Here is a 26197-nt window from a genome sequence, read left to right on the forward strand (position 1 = left end):
GCGAACTGAGAGCTGAGAGGCCACACTTGGTAACAAGCACACATTCTTAAAGCCTTTTTTGGTCCTCTTCTCTCTTACTGTTTCTTCTTCACGGCATTCTGTTCTCTCTTGATGGATGTAACAACTTCTTGAATTTTTCTGTGGACACTAATTTAAAATTGTAAATGTCTATTCCTATTCCTGAAGCCATATTTCTATTGCCCCATCCATAGTAAGCTTTCTGTTAATGTATCTTGTTATTCTCCATCATGCAGCTGGTTTTCCTTATCAGCCTGAATAGCTTTCCTGCTCACTCGTATTTACTTCAAAAAATATACATATTTATTTGTATATTCCAGTAGCGGGTAAGGTTTCTTCTGCTGTGGGGCTAGCCCGGCCTTTCTACAGTGGGTCTCTTCCCTAAGTAGGAGGTCAGCCTGGGAACTCTGGGCCCACGGTGGGGGGTGCAGGCTGGCAGTCTTCACTTCAGGGTGACTTAGCAGGGGTAGCCTGTCAACAGGCTGTACTTGCAAACACAGAACCAAAGACGGCTTTACACAAGGTGGCGGTACCACACCGGCAGCCCTATGTTCCCCAGATATTCCTTCATTGTCTTTAACCAAAAAGCTGACCATTTTCACCGGAGGTTGAAAACTCAGCCATCATCCGTTCCAACTGGTCCGTGTCCGTGGTGTACCAGTGTCTCGGATTTTTAATTTTTATTTTCAAGATGAAGTTGCAGCCCACTGCGCTGTTCAATTCTCCGCTTCACTCCCATCCTTCATTTTACTTGACAGCTCTGAGCCCAGAGCCTCGGTGGGGGTCTGACAAGCAAGGTAGCTCTCACTTTTCCTGCAGCACCCATGGAGTGAATTCCGGGGCGAGCTGGTCTTCCCCTCATTTCATTTGTCACCACCCTTTCATCTGTTTTCTACCTTCTAGAAATTTCTTGAAATCTCTTGTCTGCTGACGAACCTCTTTTTTCCCCACCGTCGAGAGTTTATATTTTTTTTGCACTCTGGCAAAAGTCTACCATCCTTTTTTCTTTGTTTTCTCTTGTTGTTGTTGTTTTTAAGCAAGCTCTATGCCCAATATGGGGTTCAAACTCATGACCCTGAGATCACAAGTTGCACGCTCTGAGCCAGCCAGGCGCCCCGAATGTCTACCATCTTGAGTGGGAACCATCTTCAAAAATTTCATGTTGCTCAATCTTGAGTCAATGAAACAACCTTTCAAACAGGTGGAGATTTTACCAGCCCGATTTCAGAAGGAAGAATTCTTCAAAAATCATCAGAATCTCTTACCAAGGGGCGCCTGGGTGACTCAGTCAGTGAAGCGTCTGCCTTCGCTCAGGTCACGATCCCAGGGTCCTGGGATCAAACCCCACATTTCAGCTCTCTGCTCGGCGGGGAACCTGCTTCTCCCTCTCCCTCTGCTGCCGCTCTACCTGCTTGTGCTGTCTCTCTCCCTCTGTCTCTCTCAAATACGTAACATCTTAAAATTAAAAAAAAAAAAAAAGAATTTCTTACCAAAATGCCAAATTTAGATTTTTTTAAGTGGTTTTTTTTTTTTTCCAGTAATCTCAACGTGGGGCTCGAACTCACAACCCCAAGATCAAGAGTCGCATGCTCTTCCCAACTGATCTATCCAGGCGCCCCCAGATCTAGATTATATTCCGCTTACCAGATCTAACTATTAAAACAAAACCAAAGCCCAAACCTGACCTAGTTAACAGCTAGGGTTGAAGGTCATTTGCCCAGTTGGGGTGGAGAGAAGTTCAGCTGCAGGGGCACAGACTTCAGCCCCTTGGCTGAGGGCGCAGACAGCTTACCCTGGGCTTTGGTGACCATCCCTGGTGGGCAGGCGGAGTGGGGGTTACAGCGTGCACAGGAGTTGGTGGCTGACGTGGCACAGAACATACCAGCTCGACATTCGCAGACTCGAGAGGAGTTCCACGTGCACGGCGTCTTCTCCACCAGGTCTTCAAAGGGACACAGAGAAGGGTCATGAGGAAGGATCTGGGACGGCAAGGGCAGGGGGTCCACAGAACCCCCAGGAGAGCAGAGAAGCATTTGCCTGGAAGCAAACACTCACGTGACTAGTCTGTTGAGCAGATTTTGGGGCACGCTCAAAATAGGCTGAGTGAAAGAAGGCAGAGAGAAAAAAAAGAGTATGTACTATATGATTATGTTTACAGAAAATGCTAGAAAATGCAAACTCTTCCACAGTGACAGAAAGCAGAATGATTGCCTGGGAATGGAAGCGGGGTGAGCAATGGTGGGAGGGAAGATAAGGAACACGAGGAAACTTTCTGGGGAAATCATTTTCCTTGATTGCGGTGATGGTTTCACAGCTGCATACATGTCGAAATGTACCAAGCGGCACACTTGGACATGTGCGTGGCACTGCACGTCAATCCTGTGGCAATAAAGCCGCTGAAAGAAAATAATCTAGAGAAGAGGGTGAGCGGGCATGGGTATAGATGAACCCACACTGGCCACTTGATCATTCTTTAAAATTGGGTGATGTCCATAACCATTCCTGACTCTATTTCTGAACACGTTTGAAATTTTCAATGATGGGGCGCCTGGGTGGCTCAGTGAGTTAAGTGTCTGCCTTCAGCTCAGGTCAGGATCTCAGAGTCCTGGGATCGAGCCCCGCATCGGGCTCTCTGCTCAGCAGGGAATCTGCTTCTCCCTCTCCCTCTGTGCTCTTTCCCTCTCCCTCTCGCTCAAATAAAAAAATCTTTAAAAAATATATCATTGAGTACAAGCAAGAGAGCAGTAATACCACTGAGTGTGCGTGGGGGGTCCTATTCTTAGCATTCTGCCCAGATTAACCTAGTTTGACCTATTTAATTCCTGCAACAGCACTCCGAGAGAGTACTATTACTGTGCCCATTGCAGATGAGGAAACTGAGGCACAGAGACGTTAAGAAACTTGCTTGTGTTTATAAGCTGCAAACTGGTAGAGCCAAGGTTCGAACCCAGGCTCTTGGGCTCCAGGGTCTGTGCTCTTGGCCCCTGTTCTCCACCCCACTGCTTCACAGGGCTTTCATCCTTAGAGCCGAAGGAATTCTCAGACCCAGAGCCACCTCGTTTCTCCAACCGACATGGTGGCTATGACAGATTATATTTTTTCCAAACACAGCCAGAGCAGTATTTCTGGGCCCCATCTGCTCTTCTAGACCTCTGCCACTTATCCGTTGAGAAGCTTTTTCTCCTTCCATTGACTCTAGTGGGATTTGTGACTGCCTCAAGAAGTAGAAACTGGCGGAAGTTACGCCACGTGACTTCCGAGGAGAGGTCAACAGAGGGATATGGCTTGTGCTCACCCCTACCCCATCCTTGGAATCCAGCCACCAGGCCCCGAGGAAACCCCCAAGTTGGCCACACAGAGGCCAACACAGAGGGCAACCGAGGCCCCACCATCAGTCGGCACCAACCCCAGACCCATGAATGAAAATGCTTTCAGATGATTCCCGCCTCCAGCCTTCACGTTTTCCAGTTCAAACCCCAGACATCGTGGAGCAAAGGCCAGCCATCCCCGCAGCGCCCTGTCTGAATTCTGAGCCACGGAATTCCTGAGTACAATGAGTGGTTTTGAGAAAACTTGCTATGTGGCCTTAGTAACTGGTACGGGGCCCCAGTGACAACAAACAGTGTTCTTTCTGCTTTGGCCTCTCTTGACTTCAGCCAGGGTGTGAAAGAAACCTTGGACGAGGAGACATGATCACACACCCCTACTACGTGGCCTCTGTGAGGGGCCAGGGCCGAGACCAGCCATGGTAGTCGGGCGTCTGGGCAGCTTCCCCTGCCCTGCGTGGCCCTCATGGACGTCGGGGGGGCAGCCGGTGGTGCTATGAGGCTGTGCAGAGCTGGCCGTGTACACAGCAGTTACCCAGTAAGTGCCCGTCCTGATCATGCTCTAAGGACAGTGCAGTGACTGACTGACCAGAGCCCAGAACCTCCAAGCTTAAACTCTGGCCCTGCCACTTTCGAGGGCTTGTGGCCTTTGAAGGCCTCAGCGTTCTCCTCTGTACAATGGAGAGAATCATAATCCACACACCAGAAGATAGCTACCAAAAATAACGAGACGAGTTTGGAACAGGTAGGCAATAACGAATGTTTCCTTGCAAGAGTGAGCAAATGGGAGCTCTCTGAGAAGGACTCACCACCACCAACCCGCAACTGAGAGTGGAACTCAGTAAAGGCAACTGCTCAGAGATGCCAGTGAGGCGAGCTAGGCTCCTGAGGGCTGAGCAGTCCAGAACGAACTCGGGGTTCCCCAACCCCAGATTCTCGGCCAAGACCCCCTGTTCCCAGGAAGGAGCCCCTAGAGGGGACAACGAGGCCCTTACCTCCAGAACAGGTCACACAGGCCTTGCAGCGGCCGTCCCTGTCCAGGTAGTAGTCGGGGTCACACTGCTTCCCACAGTCCGATGACCCCTGTGCGCACGGCTGCTGCGAGGTCGGCCCTAGGGAAGGAAGCAGAGAAGCTGCAGGCCAGGTCGCCTTAGCAGAGACCCCACCTCCGCTCCCAAACTCCACATGTGTCAGATCAATCTTTCGGAGGGAGTCCTGAGGCCCAGAGAGGGAAGGAATGTGTCTAAAGCCACACAGGAGAAGAGCACTCACTGCCCCCCAACTGCCCCCCTGCTTCCAGTCCCTTCCCTCTGCAATCCAGCACTGCCACTACGCCCTCTCCCCAGCCTCACTGCTGTGTCAGCATCCTCCTCAGAACTCGGAGGCCACCCTCCCTCTGAGATCAACGTGAGGTGAGGATGCCTACTGGCCACAGCTTCCACTCGGTGTGGCACTGGGGACCCAGGCAATGTGGGAAGGCAAGGAAAAGAGAAAAGCAGTAAGGCCTGGAGATGAAGACATCGAGCTGTCATGGAGAGATGGCGTCATTAAAGAGGACAGATAACCCAAAAGAATCAGCAGATACATTATTTGGACTAACAAGTGAATTCAGCTAGGTACTTGGATATAATGTTATGACATCAAAATCAACTGAGTGTTTGGGTCGATCCATATGAAACTGCTGTTTTGATAGGTTAGGCTGCCGAATATTGGCTAGTCACATGGTTCAAAACGTTTGGGTCGATCCATATGAAACTGCTGTTTTGATAGGTTAGGCTGCCGAATATTGGCTAGTCACATGGTTCAAAACAATACCAGCGATGGAGAATTAGAACACAAAATACTGAAAAAAAATGCCACTCCCATCATTGTCCGAAACATCAAAGACCTAGAGATCAAGCACAAAGCTATAAATCTTTCTACACAGAAAATAATAAAACGTTACTGGGAGAAGTGTAAGCAGACCTGAGGAAAATTAATAAAAATAAAAACGATCTAAATAAATGGAGGGCTTTGCCATGTACCGGACAGATACAGATTCGCTGTAAAGATACGGACTCTCGCTAAACCGAGCTAGATTCAACGCAATCCCAACCAAAACCCCAATATGACATTTTGCGGCATCTGAAACGTGGATTCTAAAGTGCATGCAGAAATGCACGTGACCAGGAGACGGCCCAGGGCTGAAGAACAAAGGTGGAGAAGTTGCTCCACCATCCGTCGTAACTTAACGAAAAACTACAAGGATCGAGACAGTATGGCATCCACGCAGACTAGGCGAAAAGACCAACGGAACAGAACGTCAAGTCCAGGATCACGCCCGGGCACACACGGACCTTTGGACACAAAGGCGGCCTGCATGACAGTGGGCAAGGACAATTTGTTCGGGAAAAGGTGTTGGTTCAACTGGACACCCACGTGGACCTTTCAACATGACCACTGCTCACGCCGTACACAAAAGCCAAGGCAGACAGCGGATCTACACATGACAGGGAAAATGGTAACGATTCTAGAAAATAAATACAGATGTCTTCGAGACTTGGGTGGAGGAAAAGATATAAAACAGAACCTAAAAAGCACCGGTCATAAAGGGGAAGATGAATCCATGTGACTACTTTAAAACTTATTTTTAAGATTTTATTTATTTATTTGAGAGAAAGAGAGCACGAGCAGCGGGAAGGGGCAGAGGCAGAGGGAGAAGCGGGCTCACCGCTGAGCAGGGAGCCCAACACGGGACTTGATCCCAGGACCCCAGGATCACGACCTGAGCTGAAGGCAGATGCCTCACCCCACTGAGCCACCCAGGTGCCCATGACTACATTAAAATTTAGAACATCTCTTTAGGGGCGCCTGGGTGGCTCAGTCAGCTGAGCGTCGGACTACTGATTTCAGCTCAGGTCATGATCTCAGGGTCCTGGGACCGAGCCCCACGTCGGGCTCTGCGCTCTGCGCTCCCCGCTCCCCGGGGAGTCTGCCTGAGGATTCTCTCCCTCTCCCCCTCCCCTTGCTCACACATGCGCACGCATGCACGTGCATGCTCTCTCTCTCTCTCTCTCTTTCTAATAAATAATCAATCTTTTTTAAAAAATTAAAAAACAACATCTCTTTAGCAAAGACACCATAAAGAGGAGGAGAAGGCAAGCCACCGGGTGGGAGGAGAGCTTCCGCAAAACACTATAGGATGAAGGGCCCAAACCCAGAATTATAAGTCATCCTATTAAGAAGTCAACTAAAACACGGACAAACCCCAGAGAAATGAAAACATACATTCACGCAAAGACTTGTTTTTCATGGTTTATTACAGCCAGAAAGAGGAAACAACCCAAATATCCAAAGACTGGATAAACATGAGCCACCATGGAAAGCTAGTCAGTCATAAGCAGGAGCAAACAGAGTGGCCCCTCCGTCGCCATGGGAACCAGGAGGGCATCAGATCGACACCTGCTCCCTCACAAGCCCCTCCATGTCGCACTTAGGAGACACACAAGCAGTCGAACGAATGACTTCTTCCATGACCCACTCTGGCCCTCGATGCCTTCAGCCCCAAGAGACCTGGAGACCCTCTTCTCCCCGGACTGGGAATGACCACAGCCCAGGGCCCCCCTGCCTGGACCGCCACACACGGGTCCCCCGCCAACGAGAGGCTGTTGCCCTGGGGAACAACCCACAGCTTCTCTGGAGAGCTCACCTGGATCTGGACTGGGCTTCCGCACCGAGGAGGGAGAGCTGGGGGCCCTCGTCATTGTGGAATCATCTTCCAGAGTGAGGGAAGCGCCCCCTCCAAGAAGCATGGTCCTGGTCCTGGCCCTGGAGCTTGCTGAGGAAGAACCAAGCGGCCCGGCCCGGCGGGTGGTGCTGCTGAGAAGGAAACCAGAAATGGCAGTGCCATTGTCCTCAGAGGGCAAAGGGAGGTCTGTGCTCAAGGGCAACCATTTCTGCAGAGACCCTCTGCCCACAGCCTCTGGCAGCCCTGCAGTCAGCTCCTGGGATCAAGGACTGTGTCTTCTAGGCCTTTCTCTCACGTGCTCAGGGAAGACTGAGCACATGGTGGGGCCTCAAGTGGCTTGTGGCCTTGACAGAGAGGCACCCTGGAGTCCTGACACCCTGGGCTGAACCCCACCCACACCACAGCCAGCTGGGCTCCGGGCATCCGTGGGCCGGGACAGCCCCACGCCAAGTTCAGCTGGATGGGAGAGAGGGAGTCACCTGGTGGGAGCCTGGCAGGCTTCGGGGTTGGTGCTGCAGTCAGGGCTGGTCACTGGGGAAGGTGCCTCACAGACGGTGTCCCTCTCTGCTGTGCCTGCAGGGGGGAGGGACCGCAATGCAGGAGTGACAGACGTCACTGAGGAGCTTAAAGACTCTAGGCACAGATCTTTTACCACCACAACCCAGAGTTCGGAATGAACTGATGTCTGTGCCCGCCCAGTGTCCAATCCCTGTTGGGGTAAAGTGGCCCGATTTTCCCTGGGGAATACTCTCCAATCTCAGTATCTGTGTCCAAGGGCTGAGACGGACTCACATCCCTCCCTTCCAGGAGCAAACACAGACCAGGCTGGACCAATCATTCCATCTGATTCCTCTGACCCTGATGGCTGGTTCAGTGACAGGCACATGACCCAAGGCATGCCCGTGAGGTACAATATCAAGGTCTTGGTTTTGGGTTTTGAAATGTAGGAAGGAGGAGCTGTCTTTCCACTGGGGTTGGGTGGGAAGAAGCCGGGAGCTGCTGGTAGGCGTCTTACAGATACCTACACATAGTGGAGTAGAGATGAGATAGAGGAAAAGACAGAGCTCCTGGATCCAGCCATGCCTGACACTATCCAGAGCTAGCCCCAGACTCTGCAGTTACATGAACCAAAAAATTTTGACATTTTGTTACCAGCAACCCAAAGATCCCTGGAGAATACTGGGTGCAAGCAGAGTAAAGAGGAAAACACACAGCACTTTCCATCAGGCAGATCTGAGTTCGCCTGACACCTCTATCGCGTCCTCGTTGTGCCCATCACACTGTGTGATATATAGTAAATGCCGAATCAATAGCATGTCCTCTTCCCCATCTGGATTCCTGTCCTTTGCTTAGAAAGTGTCCCACACGTGGGATTATGATCTGAAGGTTTCAGGGGAGGCGGCACGAGCAATGCGGATGTGTGCTTCTGAGTGTGGTGGGGTGATGAGGCCTGGCTCAGACGGTCCCTGCTCTGTGGTCTGGAGCAATTTACCCATCTCTGGACCTCAATTTCCTCAGCTGTAAAAGACGGCAAATTCCATCTGCTTGATGGAGTTTTGAGCCCTTCGGGAAAGAACGCCTATGCCAGCCGTTTCCATGCAGCTTAACTACGGGCAACTCTAAAGCAGAAACTACTTTCCATTCTACGGCTGGAGAGTTGCCCTCTGGGAGCACCCATGGGGGAGTCCAGGAGTTGGCCAGCAGGGCTGTCCCATAGAAATATGATGGGAATCAAGTATGTCATCTGAAATTGCCTAGTAACCACATTTTAAAAAGTAAAAAGAAACGGGAAGTTAATTTATTTAACCCAACAGATCTAAAATAGGTCAGTAGATAGTCAATATAAAAAATAATTAATGAGGGGGCGCCTGAGTGGCGCCAGTCTGCCTTCCGCTCAGGGTGTGATCCCAGGGTCCTGGGATCGAGCTCCGCATTGGGTTCCCTGCTCCATTGGGAGCCTGCTTCTTCCTCTCCCACTCCCCCTGCTGTGTTCCCTCTCTCGCTGGATGTCTCTCTCTCTGTCAAATAAATAAATAAAATTAAAACAAATAATAACTAATGAGCTGTTTTACATTTTTGTCTGCTAAGTGTTTGAAATCCAGTGAATATTCTACACCGACAGCCCATCTCAACACAACGGGCCACATTTTAAATGCTCTGTGGCCCCATGTGGCCAGTGGGACCGCTAGGGGCAGCACGGGTCCAGGGGCAGCAGAGAGCGGCCTCTGGCGCCACCATGTGGCAGTCGCAGGAACACCACCGACAGGGCCTCACTGGCTGAAACGAGAACTCCAGCTACTTTTCCCAGAGATCCAAGTTTCTGAGCTGGAAAGTCCCCCCAAGGCCTTCTAGTGACAACTTCACATTTCACCGACGGGAGACTGAAGCCTAGGATGGGGTGAGAACACGCCCCACAGATGCAAAGCTAACAGTACCCCTGGTGTCTGATGCCCAGCCCAGACATTTTCCACCCCACCCCCTGGCCCCGCTTGTGGCCCTAGATGACGAGAAGCATAACAGGCATGGTCTTGGCCCTCACGAAGCCACGGCCCGGGGAGGGAGGCCAGCACTGATCAAACCAAGACAGACACAAATGTTCATATCCATGTTTGCGAAGGATGCTGTGTGATAAGAGATCGCAATGCAGACATGACCTGTGACAAGCCATAGGAGGCCTCTTGAGGAAGTGATGTCTGGACAGAGAGCTGACTGAGGGAACAGGACGGAAGGGTGTCATAGACAGAGCGAACCGCATACACAAAGGCCTGGTAAGAGGGAGAAGCACCGAACGTCCATAGAACCGAAAGAGAGCAGACCATGCGAAGCCAAGAAAGGAGGGAGGCTGGCGCAGTGTCTGAGGCTGGAGGAAGGACGACAACATGGCACAGGGCCGTGTGCAGGATCACGCCCTGGAACCTGCCGGCAGGAAGATGGAGCGGATGCCCTTTTCCCCAGTCCTCCCACTAAGAACAGCTAAACGGCTGTGGGCGTGTGACTAAACGAAGACAACTCTGAACAGCGGAGAGGAGAAGGCCTTGGAACACAAGGAATGGTGCAGTGGTGAGTCCCCTGGGTTTTCTCTTTGCTCATCTATCCCAGACGTGGAGCCAAATAAGCCAGCAGCCCAGAAATGCCAAATGGCGCAGCTTTAAAAAAAGAAGTTCCTCCAAAAATCTGTTCTCTTCTGCCAAAGAATCATGTCATTATCATTAGAGTAATGAGAAGATACTAAAGTGTTTTTTTAGCAGGGTGTGTGTGTGTGTGAGAGAGAGAGAGAGAGAGAGAGACAGGGAGAGAGACAGAGAGAATCAGATTTGGTTTTGCAAGGGTGGCCCCGCCTGTCTGCCATGGGCAAGGAATGACAGGAGGAAATGGGGGTGGGGAATGGGAAAGAGAATTAGGGGGACAAATGCTATGGGACTGGGAGATGTGCTGTCCGTGGGGTGTGAGAGAAGGAAGGAAGGAAGGACGGTGGGGGAGAAGGTAGTAAGGATGGGGCTTTGGAAAAGGACCAGGTTAGAAGTGGTAGTGTCATGGCTCGGTGTTGGCACTTTTCTCCCCAGTGGGCGTGGCTCCCTCTGATTCCATCTCGCCTCCTCCCTAGCCTGTGTGGCTATGGCACCGCCATGGGGCCATGGTCCAAAGCCCAACCATTCCCCATGCCTCCCTTCCGAAAGGTGCCCTCAATACCACCCACACAGCATCTGTGCCCCTTACTTCCTTTCTGGCCATGAGCCTCCTTGTATTGTCAGAAAATTAGAAGCCCAGAGAGGGTAAGGAATTTGCCTGAGCTCACACAGCAAGTTGAAAAAGAAACCCAAGTTCTCAGCAACTCTAACTCCCAATGCCTCAATAGTGAGTTGGGGAAACCGGCCCTAATCCTCTGGGGAACTCCCAGGACAGAAACCTGAGGTTTGCTTCTTGTTTACGAGGCATCAGAGAACTTCTGCCCCGAGCCTCAAACCAACCCAAAACCTCGTCCAGGCAGGCCTGTGCCTCCGGCCACCAGGGTCTTTCTGAGCTCGGGACACAAAGTACAGGGAAGGGGGCTCTGCAGTAGGTGTGCCTACAGGATCTCGAAAGGAGAGAGAGGTCTGTCCAACAGGAAGCAGGAAGTGGGAGGTCGGAGGTCATCTGGAGATCTGGGGCAGTGGCGGGGGAGAGGTGCAGCTAGGCCCAGATCTCGCTGCTGGGCTGAGGCTGGGGATACTTACCCCGGAACTGGACGACCATCCCTGGTGCGCAGGTGGAGTGGGGCTCACAGCGGGCACAGGAGTTGATGGCTGAGGTGACACAGAACATACCAGGCCGACACTCACAGACGCGGGAGGAGTTCCCTGCGCACGGCACCTTCTCCACAAGTTCGTCTAAGGGACATAAACAAGGGTCACGGTGGACAGAGGGAGGATGGGGGAAGGGACCTAGAGAACCCTCAGAGCCAGTTTGGCCCCTGATAGAAGATGCCGCTGTGGCCTCCCATCGGGCAGGGAGCTGGCATGCTCAGCCCTTCTTTCCAGAGTGTTCCTGCAATGGAGGCAAGAAGCCAGGCGGGGCCAATGAGGCAGCCTCCACTTCCCCGCCCAGATCCCCATTACAATTGTATTAAAAAGAAACTAATTCCCCCATTTTAAATGGGCCAAAAAAAAGACCTGGAGGAACCCTTAAATGCACATTGCTACATGAAAGAAGCCAGTCTGAAAGGGCTACGTGCTGTGTGATTCCAACTCTGTGACATTCTGGAAAAGACAAAACTATAGAGACACACTAGAAAGATCAGTGGTTGCCAGGGGTTTGGGAGGAGGGTCCTAAACCTAATACTCATGTCTGTATTGCTCGTAACAGCCAAAAAGTAGAAACAACCCAAGTGTCCATCAAATGATGAATGGATACACAAGATGGGGTATATCCATACAATGGAATACTACTCAGCCATGAAAAGGAATGACCTGTGTTACAACACGGATGAACCTTTCACTGCAAAGTAAAAGAAGCCAGTCATTAAAGGCCATATATTAATGGCTGTGACATGTCCAAGGAGGCAAATCCAGAGACAGAATGTAGAGTACAACTGTAAGGGAGTGGAACTGGAGGAGAATCAGAAGGATAGGGGCTTCTTTTGGGGGAGGTGGAAATTCTCTGAGGTCAGATAGTGGTGGTGGGTGCACATCGTGAGTACAATAAAACCACTGTATTGCACACTTTAAAATGGTGAATTTTAGGGGGGCCAGCTGGCTGTGTCGGTAGAGCTCGCCACTCTTGATCTCAGGGTCGTGAGTTCAAGACCCACGTTGGGCGAAGAGCTTACTTGCAAGAACAAATAATTTAATTTAATTTTTAAAAATAAATAAAATGGCAAATTTCATCTCAAGAGAAAAAAAAAAGAGAGAAAAAAAAAATCCCTGGTGTAAGTAATCGGCAAATGCAAACATCTGTGGAAAGCAACACAGGGCATCCTTGGTCAAAGAAATGGTGAAGGCTTCCTGAAACATGGAAGGCAGGTAGGATTGCATGGAAGAAGGGGACCAAAGCCTGCAGCCCAAAATATACCCAAGAGGGTTATTCTGGGAGAGGCTCTGGGGTGGGGTACTCCAGTTTCCCAGCGGGTGCAGGGCAGGGGCAGGTCCCGGGGAAGTGGGAGCCCCCAGCTGGGTCAGTCTCCCAACACTTCTCACCCACTTAGGCCACTGATCCAGAAGCCAAGCATCTCCCCCAGGAGATTCTTGGGTGAGGTGAGCGTGACAGTGCCCCGGGGCTGGTCCTTCGTGGGAGGAAGGGACCCTGCAGACCCAGAAGATCAGCCACTAAAGAACACACTCCCCGACCCCAGTGATCAGATACAATGTGCAGAAGGGTCACCAAGCACGAGAGAAAACCAGCACCAAGAGAAAAGATCTCCACAATCAAAACAGAACTAACTCTTGAAAAAGCAGATAAAAGAAAACAAAACACAGGGGCGCCTGGGTGGCACAGCGGTTAAGCGTCTGCCTTCGGCTCAGGGCGTGATCCCGGAGTTCTGGGATCGAGCCCCACATCAGGCTCCTCCGCCATGAGCCTGCTTCTTCCTCTCCCACTCCCCCTGCTTGTGTTCCCTCTCTCGCTGGCTGTCTCTATCTCTGTCGAATAAATAAATAAAATCTTAAAAAAAAAAAAAAAAAAAGAAAACAAAACAAAACACAGAACAAGCCGTTAGAATCAGTACAATTACTATTCTCAGCAATTTGCAGCTATAAAACGGAATCCAGTGGAGCTCAAGGAAGGAAAGAAAGGAAATTGAAACCATAAAAAGGAATCCTCTGGAGCACAATGCTGTATGCACCAATTTGTTTCATGTGGGCTCACAGAAAGACTACATTTCCCAGCCTCCCTTGCAGTTGGGTTTGGGTCATGTGACAGGATTCTAGCCAATGAGATCTGGACAAAAAGGATGGGCGCTTCTCCCAGGCCTGGCCCCTAAAACCATCCCAGGAGGCTGTCTCGTCTCTCTCTCTTGCTTGCTGTAGTGGCCCCAGAGTAGCCCCTAACTCTCGCCTGCACCCCAGGAGCCATCCTGAGGAGAGGAAAATCCTGAGAATTCTAGAAAATCAAAGAGAGAGTCCGACTGAGAGCAAACAGTTGACATCCCTGGAAAATTCAAGATAAAAACCCTCAGAGTAGCAGCCCAAACGTAGTATCACAGGCCTGGGCAAAGGTGGAAAAGGCTGCCGGACTTGCTAACTTTCAGGACGGCAGGCCCAGTGGAAATGAGCAGAGGTCCCACTCCTCTTTTCAGGCAGCAGGAGCTCTGGTAATGCCTCTGGCGGAAGGGAAGGCAGACCCCTGCCCCAGCAAGGATGATGGCGCCCAGCCCTGGCTGCACTCTGCCTCCCACCCAGGCCCTCCGGCTCCTAAAATCAGTTTCAAAAGTAACACTCAGGATTCCTCAAAAAATTAAACAGGATGACCACATGATCCAACGATTCCACTGCTGAGTGCATACCCCAAAAGAACTGAAAGCAGGGACCTGAACAGATAGTTGTCGATCCGTGTATACAACAGCACTACTCACAACAGCTGAAAGGTAGAAGCGTCACAAGTCTTCATCAACATGAGCGGATAAACAAAATGTGGTCGAGCCATCCAATGGTGTACTAGCCTGACACCTGCTACCATGTCTTGAAGACATGATGCTCAGGGAAATAAGGCAGTCGCGAAAGATAAATATTTTAGGACTCTACTTGTATGAACTTCCTAGAGTAGTCAAATTCACAGAGAGTAGAATGGTAATTGCCAAAGGCTGGGGGCACCGTGCTAGGGAGCTAGCGTTCAATGGGGACAGAGTCATAGCTGGGGCAAACGAACAAGTTCCGGAGCTGGAAAATGGTGACAGTGTTGCCAAAAAATGGGAATGCACCTGATACCATGTAACAGTATGCTTAAAATGGTTACAGTGATCGGGTGCTTGGGTGGCTCAGTCGGTTAAGCGTCTGCCTTTGGCTTAGGTCACGATCCCGGGATCCTGGGATTGAGTCCCATGTTGGACTCCCTGCTCCACGGGGAGCCTGCTTCTCCCTCTGCCTCTCTCTCTCATGAATAAATAAAATCTTTTTTAAAAATGGTTACAATGATCAATTTTATGTTATGTACATTTTACTACAGTATTTTTGAAAAGTAACACTCTGCCCCCAGCTGAAGCTTTGAGCAGAAAAGACAAACCAGAGCCCAGTGAGGTGGGGTGGGTGTAAAGGAGAAGCCACACTGTAGCAGGGCAGAAAGAAGACAGAAACAGCTGCAGCCCCTGCTAAGCTTAAGCGAAAAAAGAGAAGACGACCCTTTACATAGCAGTAAAGAAGGAAGGGAGGGAGAAGGGAAGACAGAAAAAGAAAAAGATCTAAAAGAGATAGAATACATTTTAGAAAGATAAAGAACCCAGTCTGAAACAAAAGCAATCCCAAGAGTGCTTCATACTATAAAAGAAGTTAATAAGAATATAAACTCAGCAGGACGCTTGGGTGGCTCAGTTGGTTAGGCATGTCTGCCTTCAGCTCAGGTCATGATCCCAGGGTCCTAAGATCAAGTCCCACATCGGGCTCCTTGCTCCTGCTTCTCCCTCTGTCTGCCGCTCCCCCTGCCTGTGTGCTCTCTCTCTCTCTGACAAATAAATTAAATCTCTTTAAAAAAAAAAAAAGAATACAAATTCAGAAAAGGAAAACCTCAAAGAAAAGAGGATCATTTAAAAAGGATGGGATAAAAAGGAAGACTTGGGAGCTAAAGAAAACAAACTGACATGCAAAGCACCACCAAGAAATCCAATAAATACGTTACCAGTGTCCTGGGAGCCCTGGTGACACCTGGGAGGCAAGCAGCAGAAGAGATCAGAAAGAAGACCGAGCTCATGACATGAAGAAAGCATTGAGAAAATATCAGTGAATGCAAGGTAAAAAGACGAAGATACTAATGCAATTAAAGAAGACAGGGAGAGGAGCGCTGGGTGGCTCAGTCAGTTAAATGTCTGCCTTCAGCTCAGGTCATGACCTTGGGGTCCTGGGATGGAGCCCTGCATCACCATCATCACCATCATCACCATCACCATCATCACCATCATCACCATCATCACCATCATCACCATCACCATCATCACCATCACCATCATCACCATCATCACCATCACCATCATCACCATCACCATCATCATCATCATCATCATCATCGGGCTCCCTGCTCAGCGGGGAGCCTGTTTCTTCTCCCTCTGCCCCTCTCCCCTACTCATGCTTGCTCTCTGTCTCTGTCTCTCTCTCTCAAAAAAATAAATCTTTTAAGAAAAGAAGAAGACAGGGAGGAAAGGTAAACACAATCAAACTTAAGGATAAGAGGCATCCATAAAATTAACACTGAGATATATTTTTAGCAGAAATAAAAATCCAGGTCAATTTCCCTGAAATAAAGAAGAACTAAATCTGCTGATAGAAAAGACATTCTATGTCTATGTTCCACCTGGCTGCCTCAGTCGGTGGAACATGAGACCCTTGATTTTGGGGTCGTGGGTTCAAGCCCCATGTTGGGTATGGAGATTACTTAAATAAATAAAAACTTAAAAAAAAGAGAGAGAGAGACAAGACATTCCAGGTACCAGGAAGAATTCTTCCCAAACAATTAATATCAAGGCATATTCTGGTAAGTTTTTGATCCTTAAGGATAATGAAAGAATTATTCTTGCAGTCACCTACAAAGGGGAAAAAAGAAGGCAGATAGCAGACCCCTCCACAGCAATATTCACCACAAGAAGACAATGCACCAATGCCTACAAAGTTCTAGAGAAAACAGGTCCTAGGAATAATCATATACCTGTCCAAGTTGTCATTCGAGTATAAAGGCAAGAAACAGTCTCAAACACGAAAGAATCCCTTGAGGGATGCGCAAAGATGAGTCCTTCCTGAAAAATCCATAGGTCAGTGAAATCTAACCAACCAAGCAATAAATCAAAATGAAAAATTCAGAAACAGAGAAGCCATGGTCAATGTACTCGTAGTGCACAATGAGTAAGTTTAAATAGCAAAGTAAAGCTAACAGGCCAAGGGACTCAGGATTATGGAAAAGAATATAAACACCATAGGCAATAACAAAGTAAAAAAAAAATGTAAGTAAGTAATAAAAGTCAGGAAGAGGACAAGGAGGCAGCAAGCTAATTACTTCATTTTTCATTACAGGAAGCCAATCTACTCTACCCCATCTAAAAACTGAAACAAGCAGAACATGATTTTACCACAAGAGATAGTTTTTCCTTTAATGATTTCCAACTGCTTCTTGATTTTCATAACCTCTTCTTAATTTTAGAGGATTTTATTTTTAGAAACTGCACTCTTGTGATTGTTTTATTTTCACTTTAGTTTCTTCTTCCTCTGATACATTTGAATAAAATTAAATGTAATCACTTGAACATCATAAACAGTATGATCTCATCCTCTTAAAAATCCCTTTTCTCGGGGCACCTGGGTGGCTTAGTCAGTTGCGCGGCTGCCTTCAGTGCAGGTCATGATCTCAGGTCCTAGGATCAAGACCCACCCTGGGCTCCCTGCTCAGCAGGGAGTCCGCTTCTCCCTCTCCCTCTGCCCCTCCCTCCCTCTCGTGTGTGTGTGTGTGTGTGTGTGTGTGTGTGTGTGTGTGTGTGTGTGTCTGGCTGTGAACCTTCCCATTCTTCTTCCCTCTATATAGAGATACAGAGAAGTGTCAGACAGACCTCCAACGAGGGAGAAGGGGCAGAGCTGGCTTTCTTCCTCACAATTCTGTATTGCTTGAATGTTTCATAATGAATGCATATAACTTTCATTTAATACAATGCAGTCGTTTTAAAACCTTTTTTAAACATTTTAAAGCATTTAAAACATTTTAATATTTTTAAAAACTTAAAGATATACCAGAGAAATGCTAACTTAGACAAAGAAGAATGGCAATGTTAATATCAAACAAAAATGGAATTAAGGCAAATACATTGTAAGGAGAAAAGAGGTATATTTCATGCTGATGAAAGGTCCAACCCACCAAGAAAACACAGTATTCGTGAACATTGTACCTAATAACATAGCTTTGACATATAGAGCGCAAAAATAAATAGAACACAATGAAAATCTGATGAAAAACAAGCACAGGGGAGATGGATTTTACACATCTATCCCAGACGTCAACCTTTGAGAAGGTGACAAAAATAAATAAGACTGCAAAAAAAAAGTGCATATTATTTTGGGGGACTTAGCTGGCTCAGTCAATAAAGCATGTGACTCTTGATCTTGGGGTCGTGAGTTTGAGCCCCACGTTGGGTGTGGAGATTCCTTAAATAAACTTAAAAAATTATTTTAAAAGAACGCATATTATTAAATAACACAATTAACAAGGTTGATCTAATAGGTATATGGAGAATTTTGTACCCAATAAACAAGAGCACATGTTTTTTTTTCCAAACACACTAAACATGCTTTAAAAATATGAACATTTATTAGGGCACAAGAAATCTCAACAAATTTCCCAACCCCACCCCACAAAAACCCACACAAAACAAAACGAACACCAGAGAGCACACAAACCACACTCACTAACCATAATAAGAGATTAACAATGAAAGTGCTATGGGAAGCCTCCTGGAAGCACTTGCGGTCTTAGGTAAAGCACACAGCTCTTGGTGTCAGACAGACAGCTCAACTTACCAGGCTTTTGTAACTTTGGAAAGGCCCTTAACCTCCCTAAGCCTGGGTTTAATCACTGTAAAGCAGGGATAAAAAAAAGAATCTGCACCCCCGCCCCCCGGCCTGGCTGGCTCTCTGTCTGCAGAGCATGTGACTCTTCATCTCAGGGTCATGGGTTTGAGCCCCAAGTTGGGCATAGAGATTACTTTTTTAAAAAGGGAAAAAAATACTCGCCTAGGGGTTTTGTGAAGATTAAACTCAATAAATGTGAGTCCCTCCCTTGAAGAAACATGTTAACAAAGTCTCTAAAAACGGATGCCAAATATCATGGCTGATACCAATTCACAAATCCAGAGGGGTACACTAAGGCACCAGGGGGCCAACTCGGAGTCCAGGCACCAAATCCTGAGGCTCTCCACCTTCTCTGCCTACCCCCCAGAGCCCCCCCCCCCCCGCCCCGGAAGCTGCCCCTAGAGGGAAGAACAAGGTCCTTACCTCCAACACAGGTCACACAGGCCTTGCAGCGGCCGTCCCTGTCCAGGTAGTAGTCAGGCTCGCACTGCTTCCCACAGTCCGATGGCCCCTGTGCACACGGCTGCTGCGAGGTCAGCCCTGGGGAAGAAAACAGAGAAGCTCCAGGCCAGGCCGCCTTGGCGAAGACCTCACCACCCCAGACCTTACCTCTCATCCCTAAAGCCCTTCGCAGCTCCACCCCAAAACCCCCCAAACACGGCAGTCCAGCTCTCGGGCTCTACACCGAGGCATTGCCGGGGAGAGGGCAGGCCTTGCCTAAGGTCAGCGGGCAGGCGGGAGAAGCCGCACAGGTTGCGTGGAAGACCTGGGCCTGGGGGTTCCGACTGCTGGCTTGGGCAAGATCCAGTGAGTCATGGGCACCACGAAGTTAACAGGATCCCCCTGTTCGGGTTGTACAGTGAGGTGAAGGCATTGTGAAAATAAACAGGTGTGCTTAGCACACAGCAAGCGCTGGAGGAGCACCGGCTGCTGTCATTCCGGGCGGGAGTCCTGTTTCACCGCAGGAACTGGGGAGCCGTAAGTCCTAGACCCCGAAGAGCCAGAGCCAGCCTGACTGGACACACGCAGACCAGCCTGCAGTCCCTGACTCGCACTCTACAAGGATGGGAGAAGCATGGCGGCTCATACCGACTCCGTGGGGCAAAAGAGTAGAACACCTTCGCTTGCCCGCCCAACTCTGCGCGCAGCGACCACACCAGCCGGCATGCTTACCACCCGCAGCTTGAGTCCGAGATGGGCACGTGACCCAGATAAGCCAATCAGAATACCTCATCCTTCAGGATGGGCACATGACGGAGATAGGCCAATCAGAATACCTCAGTCTTCCGGATTGGCACGTGACCCCAATAAGCCAATCAGAGTACATCTTCTTCACCACTATGATTGGTTCAGAGACACATGACCCATGCCAGCCAATGAGCCCCATCTCTGAGAGTTTCACAAAAGCTACCGGTTAAGACCGCCTCTCTTTATTGTTGGATTCCTGGTGCAAAGGGCAGTTTAAGTCCAGAGCTGCCGGATCGTGGCAGGTGCAGCGTGGCCACGGCCTGCCAGAGAAGGAGGTGATTCAGACGCAAGTAGAGTCCAGGACAGAGAGAAGTGGACTCCTGAGGACATCCAAACCGAATTTAGACACCACCGTCTTCTGTTATTGAGCCAGTTATTCCTCTACCCTAACTTTGTTTGGACATAAGTAAGTTAGGCTAAACCATGGGCCCCCAACATTTCTTGTATCACCTAGTCATTCTGGGGAAATGTGGGACACCACTGGGAATCATGTTTCTAAGTGCCTAGAATAAAACACATGGGATTACCAAGGAACCTAGCTATGTGAGAGCACGGTTATCAAAGCATTAAAATAATTTAAGTGATAGCAATATATGTGATTCTTTGCAAACTCATTAAACAAAATCTAATAAATATCATAGTTTCAACGTACCGATGAGCATAAATATTATTTCGTGATATCTGTGGCAACTGTGATATCATTGCAAGATATCATGAGAATATCTGATTTCCGTTGTTGAAAAAGCTGCAGACACTACAATATCATTACCGTGCTTTGTTGTCTTAATTCATGACGGAAAGAATTCATACAGGGCATTTTAAATTAGAGACTGATGAAAAGGAGTGAACTCATTCAGGTTTAGGCCCTCCTGAAATCTACCCAGGGACACTTGGGAGTCCCTAGACCCCAAGGTAATCGCCTGCTCTAGAAAAACGTGTTAAGAACCTCTCAGAAATACTAGCTTGATGGCTGGCATCCTCTAACTCAGAAAATTTCAGTACCTCCCCAAGTGGTCTTTCAGAGAGGTAAATGTGACCCCATCACCCCTTGCCTAAAACTTTCAAAGGCATCTCATGGCTCCCAGGATAGAGCCCTAGGTCCTTACTGTGGTTAAGGTGGTTCTGCCCACCGACAGTCCCCTTACTGTCTAATCTCAAGCCACACCAGAATCTCCATGTCCCCCAAAGGGGCCATGCTCCCTTCTGCCCCCAGGGCATTTGCACAAGCTGGCCCTTTGCCAGGAACGCGCCTCTCCCCTTTCCCCTGGAAAACTCTTGCTCAGCCTTCACATCATTGTCAAGGTGTCACTTTGTCAGCAACTTGGTTGGATCCCTGCTCTAAACTGTCAGAGATCCATGTACCTCACCCTCCTATACCAAACTCTGCTGTAATCTATTTAATCCAGTGTCATCACACTTAGTTGTGGGATGAATTGTCTTAGTATCTGAATTCCTCCCATGACTGTCAGCTCCTCAAGGTTGAATCTTTTCCTTTCTGCACACCAGTGATTCCCCTCTCACAGGGCCTGACACCGGTATCTGATCAATTCGTGCTCTGACCACCTCATCAATATGGACCCAGCCTCGCAATTCCAGGCCTCCCTCTGGCTCCGAGCCCTGCTCTGGCATTTCTGTACATGGCTCACTTCATGGGCTCCATGCAGCAGCCACCACTGGGTACCTTGATCTTTTCTCTGGCACCCCTCCTATGTCCTGGAATGTCGTGATGGGCTGAATTATGTCCCCCAAAAAAGACACGCTGAAATCCTAACCCCAGTATCTCAGAATGTGATCTTATTTGAAGACAGGGTCCTTACAGAGGTCATTAAATTAAAATGCAGTCATTGGGCTGGACCCTAATCCACAATGACCTGCGTCCTTATAAAAAGGGGAAAATTTGGATACAAGGCACAGGACGTGCATACGGGAACACAGCCAGATAAAGACCGGACTCATGCTGCCACCAGCCGAGGAGCTATGAGAAGCTGGGAAACAGGCAAGAATCTTCCCCAGAGCCTTCAGAGGGCACGTGGCCATGCCAGCACATTGATCTTAGACTTCTAGGCTCCAGAACTGTGAGATAACCCATTTCTGTTGTGTCCACTGCTCGGTTTGTGGCACTTTATTGATGGCAGCCCTAGGGAATGAATACAAATGTTCTTTGCCCAGGCCGAGGTGTCCATCCATCTCCATTTCTACCCACCGGGAACCCTCTGTATCCAACCAGGTCACACTGAAATGCCATCCCCTGGTGGAATTTTCCTGATCTTCTGACCCCATCCAGTTCCCCACTCTGGATCCCTTTAAAATCACCTCTCAGCACCAGGGGCTGTTTGGGGTGAAGTCTAGAAACCCCCCTGCTGCAGGAAATCTAGTCAAGGACTCAAGTGACTAATTTGGTGGTAGGATTATATATTCATTCAACTCATTTACTGACCACCACCTTTGTGCCAGGCTCTGACTTCGAGATTAGAGAAGGTGAGGTCCCCGCTCCCGTGGAGATTGTCCTCGAGCCTGGGGGAAGAGAGGCAAGCAGGTACAGAAGGAAATTAGCAAGTCGGTTTCCAGTGTGCCCACAAACTTTGAAGAAAATAAAGCAGGAGCCAAGAGAGAAGGCAGAGGGAGAGGCAGGAGAGCTCCAGAGAGGGCGACCAGGGAGGCCTCTCCCGAGTCTGCGAGAACTGAGGAGGGCAGCTGTACAGAGGGCTGTGGGAAGAGCACTTCAGACAGAGGGAACTGCCCGTGCAAAGGCCCCGAGGGCAGAACAAGCGTGGCTCATGCCAGGAACAGAAAGGCCCCGGGGGCTGGAAGCAGCCAGAGCCAAAGAATTATGAGCGTTGATTCATTCCTGTTTTCTTCTCCCATTTTCCACACAGATCTTCTGCCCTGAATCACTTTCAAAATCAGAAACAAAAATGGTTGAGAAAGGCTCCAGGGCTGCAGAGATGGTATTAGAAGGGGTCCCTCTGCCCCTGATCTGTCTCCAGCCATACACCCTCGGTCTCAGGGCGCTTTGCTGACTCCAGATATTCTCAAAGGTTGTGCGAACATTCCCACGCCGCCCCTCACCTCTGACTCAGGGTCCTGCAACCCGGCCGCAGCTGCTTTGGCCAAAGAAACTCCCACACTGAGAACTGCTCCGGACTTAGTCGGGCCGCCAGCCCCTCCGGCCTGCCCTCCCCTGCTCCCCCTGCACACCCTAGGCTCGGGCTTCTGTCAAAAGGAACCCTCCCAATTCTCCAGCGACCCACCCTGCTCCCCCCCCCCCCCGGGCCTTTGCACATTCTTTGCCTCTGCCCAGAGCACACCCCCTCCCCACCTTGGCCTGGCCAACCCCTGCGCATCCCCAGGACTCCTTTAGATGTCGTCTCCTCAAGGAAGACCCTTCCAGTCAGGTCAGGTTCCCTAAGAGTGTGTTCCCATGGCCGCCAGCAGCACTACCCCAAACTCTAACAGCCTGAGGCAGCAGACGCATTTTGGAAGGGCTTCCCAGCCCACGGGCTGCCCTTCTTGGAGAACGACCCCCTACCCTGCCCCTACCCCCTGCAGTGGTCTGGGAGGGTTGGGGGGGGAACCAGAGCAGAGATGGACATCTGGGCTTATCTGCACCATCAGATGCGTTCTTCTTGGGCTCTGGAATTGGGGCTGAAAGATGTTTGCCATGTGTCCCTCTTGGTGACGGAGGGAGAACAGACTGGGTAGGGAACTGTGGCCCCCCAAGCTTGGCCAAGGGCTAGAGGGCCAAGGACGCCTCCTCCTCCTCCTCCTTCCTGCTCACAGCCCTTGGAGTATCCCTCAGTTCCTGGGACAAGATGGGATACACTCACCAGGCCCCAAGCAAGCCATGCTCTCTGCCAACATGGGGCCTGGCTTCACATTGTCCCCCCCACACACACAGCGAGGCAGCCTCACACCTCTGCAGGCTCCCCTCCTCTCACTCTGGGGAGCGGGTCTGGGCACTAAAGTCGGGGAGGGGGGTGATCCAGGAAGTAAGGGGCTTGTAGCCCCCACATGGGCTCTTCGCTGACGTGCTCTGCCTTGGGCGTCAGCACCAGGTAAGGGGGAAGAGCTCAGGTTTCTGAGTTAGCCAGACTCAGACTTTCTGAGATAGCCAGTGGGGGCTCCAGTGTGGCCCCCACCAGCTACTTATTAGCGCGTGACCATGGGAAAATCTCTGAACCTTGCCGTGTCCAAGTTTCCTCTCTGGGGTTCCTACTAGGGTTCAGTGAGCTAATGCAGGTGAAGGGCCGGCATTGGGCTGGCGTAGAGCACGCTCCATGGGCCATAACTGTTGTCCTTGGTGTGAAGCTGTGAGTGAGCTCCCCATCACTGACGGTATGTAAACAGAGGGCCGGGGAGCAGTTGTCAAGGATGCTACGAAGGGCACTACAGGCTGGGTAAGAAGAGAGATTCAGTGACATCTAAACTTCTCAGTCTCAAAGGTCTCCCAGTTTCCTTCCTCCAGCAACCCACCCCCAGCCAACACTGCCACACAGCTGAGCTGAGCGCTGATTGCAGAGGGCGGGCAAAATGTCAGAAATTTCCCCCAGAGACTGAGGAAGGGGTTTTTGTGGGTTTTTCTTTTTTCCTCTTGCTTGCCGGAAGCACAGGGTCAATAAAACTCCAGCAAAATGCCCCGCCCACCACACGGGCAAGAGGTCCTCAGCCACCCCCAGTCACGGGGCCACGGAGAGCGAACGTGGGGGACGGCAAACCTCTCTTCCCAAGTCACAGCGTCTAAGTGGAGGGAGCGGGGGGCGCAGCCATCACTCTGTCTCCACCCACTTCACCCTGTGGGGACTGTGCCAGGCGGGGGTGAAGGGAGCTGCAGGGCGTGGGAAGCAAGTGTCTGTCTTTCTTCCTGCAGCTGGAATCATGGGTCCTGTGGAAAGTCACAGAGCCCTGTGGGCACCCCCCATCCCTGAGCCCTGACTGCGGTTGTCCAGGGGAGAAGAAGTGTGCAAGCCGCCACACAGCCCTGGGCTGGTGAGGGAAGGCTTCCTGGAGGAAGGGGTGCCAGGACTGCGGGAGGTGCCAGCAGCAGTGAGGGCAGGCAGGCATGTCAAAGGCCCAGATACTTGAAAGCACAGAAGAAAGGCCAAGGGGTAAAGGCTGGGAAAGGTAGCCAGTGACCTCACGATAAGATGGAGCCATGAAGAGTTGTTGGACCAATGGGTGCCAGAGCAAGCCAAAGGGGGATGGGAGGAGTGGGAGGATGAAGGGGGCGGGTGGGGGCAGGGATGGAGCTGCGGCCTGATTGCATCCCCCTCAAATCCATATGCTGAAACCCTCACCCCCAGTGTGGCTTTACTTGGAGATAGGGTCTTTAGAGGTGATTAAGGATAAATGAGGTCTTATGGGTGGAGCCCTGATCCAACAGGACTGGTGGCTTCATAAGAGGAAAAAGAAAAATGTATCTTTTTTCTTTCTCTCTCTCTCTCTCCTTCTCCCCCACCCCTCTCTCTCCTTCCGCCATGACAAGGGGGCTCTCTGCAAGCCAAGAAGAGGAGGCTTCTCACCAGAAACCAAACCCTGCTGGAAACTTGATCTTGGACTTTCTAGCCTCCAGAATGGTCTGGAAACAAATGTCTGTCGTGGAGGTGTCCCCCACCCCCGCACACCACGCCCACTCCCCCCGACTGTGGTGTTGTGTTATGACAGCCCCACCCCAGCAGCCTGAGCTAGGTGGGGGGATGGGATGGGGAATGCGTGGCAGAAGGAATGGGGAGGGGGTGAAGGAGATAGGAGGGGAGGGAGTGAGCACGTAAGAGAGTGGGGGAAGGGTTAGGTGGGGGATGGGCAGGCATAGGGGGAGTGGGTGGGGGCTGGCCAGTCAGGCACAGGAGTCCCAGGCACTAAAGAAAGCACAGGCCCCTACCTGACAGGTACTTCAAAACCTACACGAAACCATAAAATAAAGGTTAGAAAATCCAATAAAGTTCTACTTTTTCCCCTACCATGACAACTTTGAACCATTTTTAGAAATAGAAAATATCAAATTCTTTCCCAAAATGTTTTTCTGGGTCCTTGGGGGGAGCGCTGATCTTAGGCTCGGTCTGCCCTTGCGATGGATCAGAAAGGCTGCAGGTCTAGCGACAGACCGGGGTTCCCGCCCAGCTCCGGCCACTTACCCTTGGTGACTTTGCGTGCCATGGTCTGACGTCACCCTCCAGACAGCAATGCTGGCAGGCTGAGAGGATGGGTAGGTGGGCCTCCTACCTATCCTGAAGGTCACCCCCCACTTCCAGTGGCCTCCTGTCCTCCAAGCACGAGGCAGTCCTCATGCCCTCCAATGCGGGAACTAGCGTCTCCCCCGCTCCCGCCTCTGCGCCGGAGCTCAGAGACCGGGGTTCAGCTCTATCTCGTGCCCCACCCGGCGCCGGCCACTGGATGTGCCTTGGGAATTCTGATAACAACCAGGAGGATGCCAGTGCCTCACCACCCCGTTCTGGCTGCTCGCCTTTTCGGGCCTGAGAAGCACCGGCCAAGTGAGGGTGGGCAGGCTGATAATCTACTCGGAGCCAATCATGGTGCTGGGGCTGCGTGAGTCTTCCAGGAAGGGACTCTGAGCAGGGAGCCTGGTTCCAGAGAGATCAATGGTTCAGGTGGCCCAGAGATAAATGCATGTTCTGGGCTGGAAAAGATGAGGACCA

The 26197-nt window shown here is 50.4% G+C and overlaps 1 protein-coding gene across 4 annotated transcripts in view; it reads right to left on the bottom strand.

Moving 5' to 3' along the window:
- Positions 1-25851, bottom strand: part of TNFRSF8 (TNF receptor superfamily member 8) — a 51492-nt gene extending 25641 nt beyond the window's left edge. For 2 of the 4 annotated variants that reach the window (XM_045777946.2, XM_045777945.2), the window contains exons 1-7: positions 25676-25851; positions 18720-18836; positions 11286-11438; positions 7551-7644; positions 7033-7202; positions 4340-4456; positions 1811-1960 (exon numbers count right to left, since the gene is read on the bottom strand). In XM_045777946.2, the coding sequence (XP_045633902.2) occupies positions 1811-1960; positions 4340-4456; positions 7033-7202; positions 7551-7644; positions 11286-11438; positions 18720-18836; positions 25676-25697 (823 nt within the window). In that variant the 5' untranslated portion in view covers positions 25698-25851. The remainder of the gene's footprint in view (positions 1-1810; positions 1961-4339; positions 4457-7032; positions 7203-7550; positions 7645-11285; positions 11439-18719; positions 18837-25675) is intronic. The other 2 variants (XM_045777948.2, XM_045777949.2) reach the window with 2 other exon arrangements.
- Positions 25852-26197: the final 346 nt, after the last annotated feature.

This window comes from Ursus americanus, chromosome 33 (assembly GCF_024610735.1).
Source record: "Ursus americanus isolate L20-20 chromosome 33, mUrsAme1.1.p, whole genome shotgun sequence".
Classification (NCBI taxonomy): Eukaryota; Metazoa; Chordata; class Mammalia; order Carnivora; family Ursidae; genus Ursus; species Ursus americanus.